Source organism: Toxorhynchites rutilus, chromosome 1 (genome assembly GCF_029784135.1).
Source record: "Toxorhynchites rutilus septentrionalis strain SRP chromosome 1, ASM2978413v1, whole genome shotgun sequence".
In the NCBI taxonomy this organism is placed as follows: domain Eukaryota; kingdom Metazoa; phylum Arthropoda; class Insecta; order Diptera; family Culicidae; genus Toxorhynchites; species Toxorhynchites rutilus.
This window is the reverse complement of record NC_073744.1, coordinates 189,435,653-189,445,996: the sequence shown is the minus strand read 5'-3', so window position 1 is coordinate 189,445,996 and position 10,344 is coordinate 189,435,653. Positions and strand designations below refer to the sequence as shown.

Below are 10,344 nucleotides of genomic sequence, written 5' to 3'. Positions count from 1 at the left end.
AACATTGTACGATAAACCGTTTCCAAGACATACTGGAAATTCTAATTGATTAAATAAAATAAAAACATCAAAAATACGAAACAAAATAATCTTAAGCTGCCATACGGTACCGGTACTGTCTTTCAAATATTCTATGTATATAAAACAAATGCCAAGTTCCTTCTTCTAACATAATTTTCTAATATTGCTACTGCTTCAGAAAAAATCCTTCCGTTCATGTAAAGGAATGATAAACTCTTGATAAACAACGACTGTATATAAACATAGAAATCTCTAAACAAAATGGGTGCGTTCAAAAAACGCACCCATTCATTAACTTCTCTAAAAATACACCTAAGCTTTGGTAAGTGGAAATTTTGGCACAAGCTCAGGTACTTAACACTACCTTCTAAAAGTGGAGCTCCCCTAAAAAACTAAAACATAAATTCCCTGGCGACAGTTTCACTCGTTACTATTGATTGGTTCCTTCTTCAGCTGCCAGCTCGACGTGGACAGATTCAGACTAGTTTCCTGTTCCTGGGGCTGCAACTGCGACGGGACGAGTATTGGACTAATAACGCTGCCGTTGTTGTTGTTGTTGATGCAAAGCGAATTGTTGTTACCACCACCTCTGAGCACACTCTCGCTGGTGGTGAGTCCCAAGCTGACCGCTTCCTGCTGCTGGGCGCGCAACGCCGCCAGGCTGGCGTTCAGTTGCTTCATCGATTTGTAGTCCTTGCGCAGATGCTGGCGAATCTCGGTGTGGCAGTGTTCGTTGTTCGTCACGATGATATCACCCGTGTCCGTCGTCGTGACCCGTGCCTTGCAGTTGTATTTGCGCGACAGGTTGCACTGCCAGTACTTTTTGTCTTTGCGGATGTACTGGATGCCGAACGAGTGGCCGTCGTGCACCAGCAACGGCTTGCCCCGCTGGCTGAGCATAAACTGGAGCCGACCCTGGAACCATTTTTCGCCCGGGGCCACTGCAAGAAGCGAGAGGCGGAATATGTGAGAAAGGATTAGGTGAGTAGAAGTGTTCAAGAATGAAACTCTTCAGCAACTGATTGAACTTAGAAATTTCATCAATGGTCTGGATAATGAGAATACTTCCCTAACCCAGAATCAGTGGAACAAAGTGATTGATCTGGAGAAGGTCCTGTTTCATCCGTTCAACCTAACTAAAACACTTTAGCTCGAAGAACTGATAACTGGAAAGTTTATGTTGGAATGAAGAAGTCTGATTTTCCGCCCTAGTAAGATAGAATGACCAATTGCAGATGGAGTTGTACGGTCCATGGAGAGAAGAGAAAGTACACTTCTGGCTAACCTTAAATTGTTAGCAGTAATTTACATCGATCCAATGAGCAGAATTTTACTTAACGAGAGTCAATTGACGATGGCCAACGAAGCACTATATGGAACATCGGGACGGATGAAGGGTTAGTTGTTAACGAAGGAGGAGGATGAAACTGTCGGCGAATTTTGCGATAATCCCGAATCTTCATCTTCATCAGAGAGCACAGATTTCGATGCTTACCTAAATAACAAAAAGGGGTAAGGGGTTGTATCTAGGACACGACCGCATATTTTCGACGTAGAACTATGCAATCCACTTGGTTTTATTACATATTTTGCACCACAGCCAAGAGGAAACTGCTATCAATTAGATCAATGGCATTCCTATATTTGAAATTTAACTTGACAATTCCACGTTTTATGGAATTAACCGCATCGAAAATATTTTTGTTTCAAATTGGAGCATTTTAGACATCCAAAATATTGTTTTATTTGTTTTAATTTTCGCTTCATTATCCGAACTTCTATCTCGCTGTCAAAGTTCAGTAGAGAAGTATGCCGAAATCCATTGGTTGTTTCTCCATTGGAATGTTTTTGGCACATTTTTCTTAATAGTATCTTGATTAGCTTCATTCAAAACAACATTCAATTATGCTAGATCATTTCAGAAGTCTTCAGAAAACTTATGTTCGATAGACACTTGTTTCTCGAAGATTTTCTGCAGGCGAATGATTCTATTGCTAAATAAGTTTCTTTAGATGTTCTTTCATGCGTCATTTGATTATAGTTTATTGATTCAGCTGTGATTTTAAGATTACAAAAAAGATTTTTCCTAGATGCAGTTCTACTACCGTACCGTTTTAACCATTAGAAAAGCAGATATGGTTATTAGCAACGGTAGCAATGGTCGTTGGTTTTCTCGAATGTTCTCTAAAAGCCATTTTGAAGGAGCAATATTTTGGGCATAATACCAGTTATCATAGTGGAATTATTACATGAATGATTAAAAAGTTTTCCATACGCATTAGAACAAATGAGATGGAAAAGAACGAATTTTTGTTTTAGTAACCTTATTCCACCATTTCATACAGTTGCCATTACCGAGCTTTTCCAGCAGCCAACGATTTCACATATTCTCAAACTATATATTGCTAGGTAGAGGTGCAATCAATCAAAGAATAGAAAACAACCGCAACTATTAATGATGCCTATTCGCATTATTTTTCTTTTCAAAATAAGGTTTAGCATTATGATCCGAATAAAACGATTTCAATGTTGCAGGCTCCGGAAGTAAAGCAGTTTGCGTTGCATCGAAAGAAAGATGCGCTGCCTGAGTCAAGAATTGTCTAGTGTAATTGTGCCTCACGAGCACTCCGAGAGAAATCTGGATATTCAATGCAGAATGGTCGCTAGGAATTTGTAACAAAAACAAGTTTTTAATGCGAAAACAACCAAAATAATTGCTTTTGCAACTTTAATTGTTTTTTATCATTATAAAAACACAAAAACACTAATACTAATTTAAAATTGAATATAGACATAATGCAATTATTCCTTTTTTTCAATTGAAATATATGGAAGGATGTCCACGTGGATAACAGGGGGGGGTTTAGTCAATGTCCACGCTTGTCCACGGAGGGGGAGGGGGGAGTCTAAAATCGTGCTTTTTTTGTCCACGTGGTATGTGGACAGCCCCTTAGTAAAGATATAAAAAACAAAATTCGTTTTCAGGGGAATTCAGGGAAATAAAATAAGTTTTCAATTCGTCAGATTACTTAAAATTGATTAGAAATGGTTGCTCCCCTCTCACTTGCATTGGTTGGAGTTGTTCCTCTGTGACGACAGAGCTGGTTGCGGGCAACGGGCGGCTAAAGTGCGATTCACATACAACATCCACGTCACGTTCACGTACCGCCACGTTCCGTTACGTCAGTTATTCTACCATGCAATTCCTATGAAAACATTCATATAAAGGGTGTGTCACATCAAATTGCATCACGGGAAAACGGTGTAGAAATTCGCCCAGTAGACCGATCCTTTTGAAAATTTTCGACAGTAAAATAAAAACTATTAAACAACTTTTGGCATTTTCTTTTTATTCATACTTCGAGCCCAAGCCCGTATGCTCGCATCTTCCTCTTTACCCCGTCCATAAGATTCTGTACAACGTCAGGTTGTAGTTTTTTTTGAACAGAAATCCATTTTCTCTTGAAGTCCGCCTCCGATTTGACAACTTTTGGGTTCTTCCGGAGGGCCTGCTTCATAATCGCCCAATATTTCTCTATTGGGCGAAGCTCCGGCGCGTTGGGCGGGTTCATTTCCTTTGGCACGAAGGTGACCCCGTTGGCTTCGTACCACTCCAACACGTCTTTTGAATAGTTGCACGAAGCGAGATCCGGCCAGAAGATGGTCGGGCCCTCGTGCTGCTTCAATAGTGGTAGTAAGCGCCTCTGTAGGCACTCCTTAAGGTAAACCTGCCCGTTTACCGTGCCGGTAATCACGAAGGGGGCGCTCCGCTTTCCGCAAGAGCAGATCGCTTGCCACACCATATACTTTTTTGGCAAACTTGGATAGTTTCTGCTTGCGAATCTCCTCCGGAACGCTGAATTTGTCCTCTGCGGAGAAGAACAACCGGCCCGGCAGCTGACGAAAGTCCGCTTTGACGTAGGTTTCGTCGTCCATTACCAGGCAATGCGGCTTCGCCAGCATTTCGATGTACAGCATCCGGGCTTGCGTCTTCCCCACCATGTTTTGCCTTTCGTCGCGGTTAGGAGCCTTCTGAACCTTGTATGTACGTAGGCCCTCCCGCTGCTTGGTCCGCTGGACGGATGAACTTGACAAATTCAGCTTATTGACGACATCCCGGACCGAGCATCTAAACTCAAAATCACGTCTAAACTGCTTAACTACGCGCTTGTGATCTTTTTCACTGACGGAGCATCCATTTTTGCCGTTCTTCACCTTCCGGTCGATGGTTAGGTTACCGAAGTATCATTTTAGTACTCTGCTGACCGTGGATTGGACGATTCCCAGCATCTTATCGATGTCCCGATGTGACAACTCCGGATTCTCAAAATGAGTGCACAGGATTAATTCACGACGCTCTTTTTCGTTCGACGACATTTTTCCAAATTTACGAAAAATTGACAGTGAAGCATGGCCAACGTGATCTATACACTCTTATCTGATTATAAGCGGAAGCTGAAGATATAATTCCTAAAAATTAAATTTCTACAGCGTTTTTTCCGTGATGCAATTTGATGTGACACACCCTTTATACCGGCAACGTAACGGCCCGTCAGCATACGTTCAACGAAAACGACCGGCAGGATTTGTAGAAAAGAATAATTGACGGAGACGGACGGCTCGTTGAGTTTTTGTCTGGACTTTGTGTTTCGGCTTTTGTTTTGATTTTGGCTGCATTTTTTATGCCAACATATCTCCCAGTTTCAAATTTCTTAATCAAAATCAATTCACGACTAGCTGAGAAAAACAGTCTATATATTATTATTGTTAAAAAAGGGTCGGGACTACAGGTTTTAGGCATTTAAATAATATAGTTCGATGATTTTCATAGAATTTTTCTACATTTAGGACTGACTCTAGGCATGCTGATTCGAAAGAGGGCATTGTAATTTAAAATTGTTGTAGGTGGCGATACCATGAATAACATTAAATAAATCATTCATTTGACATTTGACGTGACGGTGCTGATGCGAGCATTGACTGCATGTGTGAATTGACGAAGACGTTGACGGAACGTGGTCGTTCTTTTCCGTAACGTTCTATGTGAATCGCTCATAACGCAACCACGGCAACAACCCGCCGTCAACCGGGACATTGCCAATATTGTTGGACCGATCGGGAGCCGACGGTTGCAGGTGGAAAAATCTAAAGTCGATTGTGTCGGTTGCAGACGGAGTCGATTGGACAGCGGGCATATGATGAACAGTACTGCAGGGAAGGCGGTTCATATGGTTGCGCCGTATTTGGGAAGCCTTCCTGAGCGGCATAGCGACTTAGCAGTTGTTGCGGATGGTTATATAGGGGATCATGTGATGGAGGCCCCACCAAATTGGAGTAAGTGGTCGGATTAATCTGATTGAGAACTGCCAGTGGTGCCCGTGGGGGTGGCGTTCGCTCATGATGATCGTTACCACCGTTTGTGTACACTAGTTTTAACGTGCTTTTGAGTAAGACGCTTTCCACGTGTACGAGTTGGTTGAACTGCGGGGTTATGTTGGTGAGGACCGTGATTATGAACACCTGTTGTCGATGTCAATGGCCCACTACGGGTAGTGCAATTAGCCCAACACGAGGAACCACGACATGATTTAGAACTGCAAAGGGTATCGACGGTCTGATTCCGTTTAAAAATATTATTTCCGTGGAGGATGGATGTGGATGAGAGCATGGTGTATCTCGAATCTGTGAGAAAATTTGGTTGTTAACAGACAACTGCTCTGTGGTTGATTAACTTCTAGATGCAAGAGCATAAGGATTCACAGTAAAAGAAGGATAGCCCACATGGAAAATCTACAAGTCTACGATAGGATAGAAGTCACCTATGTTGAGATGTAAAACTCATTAAACGAAAGAAGAGAGCAATATAATTACTGATAAGTGAGCGATAAAGGATAAACCTTAAGACTTTCCGATAAACCCTCGAATCGTTGGTGATAAGTGCGGCAATATTTTATTTCCACCGTTGCCTGCTCTGTGCATCGCTATCTGCTATTGACTCGTTCTCAATCGTCCATCACATTTGCAGCCAAGTGAGTCGGAGAGAAATTACACTATCATTCCTTTCCTCAGGCCGTTCTGTTCTTAAAATTCAAGAGTAGCGAACAAACAGAAAATAACATATATATGTTGTTATTCGTAAACTCTGATAATAACTTTGTACCCGTCCAAAGTCACACAAGCGTGGAAGGTTTAGTGTATTTTCGAAGTCCGCGTATTTCCGGCTCCTAATGATCATCAATCGGCGGCATGATAGCTGGCAGCGAGACCATTTGTTTTTATCAGCCCCAACAAACAAAAAAAAACGATCGCATTGCTCAACAGCTAGAGGTCCGCTAAGTAGAGCAAATAAGATCTAATACACACATCGGACCAGACACTCGCCGATCGCCGATCGTCTCCAGTGACAGCTCATCGTTTGGATGTCCTCACCAAATCGAACGTATACATACATACACACACACATACAGCGAGCGCGCGCTTTTTGATAAGAAGAAGCAGCATTCAAAAGATGCGATTCTCTTTCTAAGCAAGACGCGCGCGCACGTCTTCTATCTTCTATCTTCTATCTTCTGGCTGTGAACGATAATGCCTGCTCTCATGATCGCGTAACCACGCTGCACCACGCGTTACTGTGGGATTTCTGTCTGTTCTCTCGATCGAAGCGGAAAATAGGGTCATGACATGATCTATTTTTTTCCTTTCTTCCTTCTAGCTACTTGCTTAGATACGGTCCGATGGAGGGGCAAGATCGGCTGGAGAATTGGAATTTCGTTTGCGGGCAGGATGTTTTTGTTTTCGTCTGTGAGGAGCCTTGGAACACGTATCAGATACTAATGATTTTACGCGAGCTGGATGAACTGTGGGAGGAGCTTCTAGCTATGAAGTTAGCCATGTCGGAAAGATTCGTTCATACCGCACTATCGACATTCAGCTGTAACTACCCTGAGCAAATAAAAAACTGAATTAATTTTAGTTCTGTTTTCATAAAGTGTAAACTCCACGTTTATAAAAATAACAAGAATTTTCGATGATTTTCACACAGCTACTCTGAAAATGAAGTTTTCATCGATTTCCGGAAAAAATCGCCCCGGTACACAACTTCAACAAAAACAACCTCTCAGAAAAAGTGTAAAGTCGACTAGAAATATTCTGATGCGGAAATACATCATGAGTATAAGACGGTCTGTGATACCGTGCGTGAGTATACGAGTTATGATTTTGCGCGCTAAATGTCCAAACATCAAGTTTCTTCAGATCGTGGTGCAATAGTTTAGAATTGCAATGAACGATATATTTCAAAACAAAAATTAACCGGACAAATATATGCCATCCGACGTTCGCAAAAGCTCGGACGGACCTTGCTAAAGGATCGTATCCTATGTTTCAAACTAACCGGGCAATCAATGGAACACAGGATTGCGTTCGAGAGACCGCCGCTTCTGACAGCGGGTCGGCGGTCGACTCGGATCACGGGCCAAGCCGCCAAGATGAGGATTCCTTATCCTCGTTAAAAGGGGTCTTCGCCCCATTACGTTGACCTTAAAATGAATTTCATTACGAAGATTAAATATGTAATAAAAATTACGCCTTTTCCGTGTGGCATTTATACCCATGATGTTTTTTCTGCGGCATAATATTTCTAGTGATATTTTTTCTCAGCGGCTTTTTTGTCGCTTTGATTTCCTTCGCGATTTTTCCCGATCACGATTTCGTCTCGTTCCATAGTGGAACAAGGACAGTCGAAATTCGCGTGCGCCGTTCAACTCTTCCATGTTACAATCTTTTCATGTACTGTTTCTAGTAATCATATCCGGATGAGAATCGCGCCCGGCGGAAGTTCACTTCATCGTGTTGTGGAGGCGATCTGGCGTAGTGGTAACAGAAAAACGGTAAAAAAAATTCTTGAAGATTGGGGTTTCTGTAAAGCCAATAATCGAAATTACATCAATGGCTTTTGATAAAGAAAATTTTACAGCTTGGTCGTCAATGGGTTAAGAAATTATTCGATGTAAAACAGATAAAGTTGCGCGAGGATGTTCTGAGTTTTGTTACAAGATGCGATTCAATGGAGAATTTAGAAGAGCGCAGCTGTTCACCAAATCCACCAAATCACCAAACATTCACCCTTCAATCGACACTCAGTTTCAATTCATCCAAAAGAGGAATTGAGCTGGCGAGGAAAGTAAACATCGTCAAGAAGTTTCGACCCTTGATGCCTGAAGGTAAAACATACTATTGGGATCTCCTTGTAATCAACCATTAGATTGATGAATCTTAACTATTTAGTAACAATCTCTATGTGAAATATGTTATAGAGGAATTTCATGCCAACTCGTCTTAGGAGTTGGCAGCACCATCTCAGATAGTAGTGAAACGTTGTGGGTGTAAAGACATTTAAGGTCATTTAAGCAACTTTGCATACTTGCATACTTGCATTCGAAAAATAATTAGACTACTTTATGAAAAAAACTATTTTTTTTTCTTAATTTTTTACAAAAAATTATAGGGGGTCTTCGTAGCCACTTGGATACGCGTTCGCTTACTAAGCGATCGATCGTGAGTCCAAACTCAGGGCCCTCAATCGACCATCTGCTGTTCTATAAATAACCCAACAATGATCGATATCAACTGTCTCCGCTGTCCGGTTTGCTGAACAATGGAAGAACAGATAGAATACCCTTACGCCTAAATGGCTACTACAGTGTAATTTACCATAATGAAATGTAGCAGAAAAACCTAACGCCTAAATGGCTACTACTACTATTGTGTAATTTAAAATTTATAGAAACATAAACATATGTATATGTACACGATAAAAACCCGGCTCTGTTACAGATAGAATGCTAATGAGCCTGATAAATAAATAAATGGGATAAAAAAAAATGCAAAAAATTATAACTTAAAAACTATGATACCTACAAAATTCTTGTTAAAGAATGAAATGTAGGAAATTGTTTAATTTTTTACAAAAAAACACCAGCAATTTTTTGGAAGAAAATTTTGCTGACAAAAAAGTTATTTTAAAAATTAAAATTCATTTTTCTCAAAAACGTATTTTTTTGAATTCCCAAAAATATATGTATGAATAGCCCTTAAAATTTCCAAAAATCGTCCATATATCGGAAGATGGGTACTTTTACAGCGAAAACGTTTTTCGAACAACAACTTTTGCATGGTTTTCTTTGAAAAAAGTACAACTTATCCTAATTTTGTTCAAAGTCAAGATAGCGATATAGTGTATTCGACAAAGATTTAAATCTTTGTTAAAATGTAAACTTTTGTCGAAGGCATCAACTTTCTATCTTTTATAGTTTTTGGAATATAAGTCATTTTTGTATGAAGACTCCTGAAAAAAATAATGTTTTGCCCGTAACATTTTTGAGTGTAAATTCTCACGTTTGACATGTTCTTGACATGTTTCTAAATAGAGAAAAGTTAGCAGAGCATTTAAAATGCGATAATTTATACATAAAAATGTAACGAATTGAACATTAATAGCATTTTTTAAAAGAAAAACATGAAAAAGTTGTTGTTCGAAGAACTTTTTCCATATAAATGTGCCCATCGTTCGATGTATGGAAAACTTGCTGGAAATTTTAAGGGCTATTTATATCTTTTTTTTTCAGAATTTTAAAAGCATATGTTTTCGAGAAAAATGAATTTTAATTTTCAAAATATTTCTTTTTCGATTAATCTTTTTTCCAAAAAATTCTTTGATAGTTTTTGATGGAAACCAAAATAATTTCCTACATTTCATTCTTTGACTAAAATTTTGTAGGTCTGATAGATTTTTTTGCAGTTTTTTTTTTATTTTGAGTTTTTTCAACTTATTTTAGAAAAAAATTAATTTAAAAACTATAAAATCTACAAAAAGTTGGTCAGAGAATAGAATATAGGAAATTACTTAGATTTTCATTATAAGTTATCAAAGAATTTTTTGGAAAAAAATTCATTGAAAAAAAATATTTTGAAAAATAAAATTTATTTTCCTAGAAAACATATGCTTTTAAAATTCGGAAAAAAAAATTAAATATAAATAGCCCTTAAAATTTCCAACAAGTTTTCCATACATCGGACGATGCATTTTTATGTATGAATTATCGCAATTTACATGCACTGCTAACTTTTCTCTATTTAGAAACATGTAAAACGTGAGAATTTACACACAAAAATGTAACGAGCAAAACATAATTTTTTTCAGGAGTCTCCATACAAAAATGGCTTATATTCCAAAAACTATAAAAAATAGAAAGTTGATGTCTTCGACAAAAGTTTATATTTTAACAAGAACCAAAAGTTTGTCTAATACACTATATCGCTATT

The 10,344-nt window shown here is 39.1% G+C and overlaps 1 protein-coding gene across 1 annotated transcript in view; it reads right to left on the bottom strand.

The window, feature by feature from the left end:
- LOC129761914 (protein abrupt) overlaps positions 1–10,344 on the bottom strand; it is a 33,547-nt gene continuing 23,203 nt past the window's right edge. Inside the window, exon 3 of the mRNA XM_055759763.1 lies at positions 1–962. Within this exon, the coding sequence (XP_055615738.1) occupies positions 442–962 (521 nt within the window). The 3' untranslated portion in view covers positions 1–441. The remainder of the gene's footprint in view (positions 963–10,344) is intronic.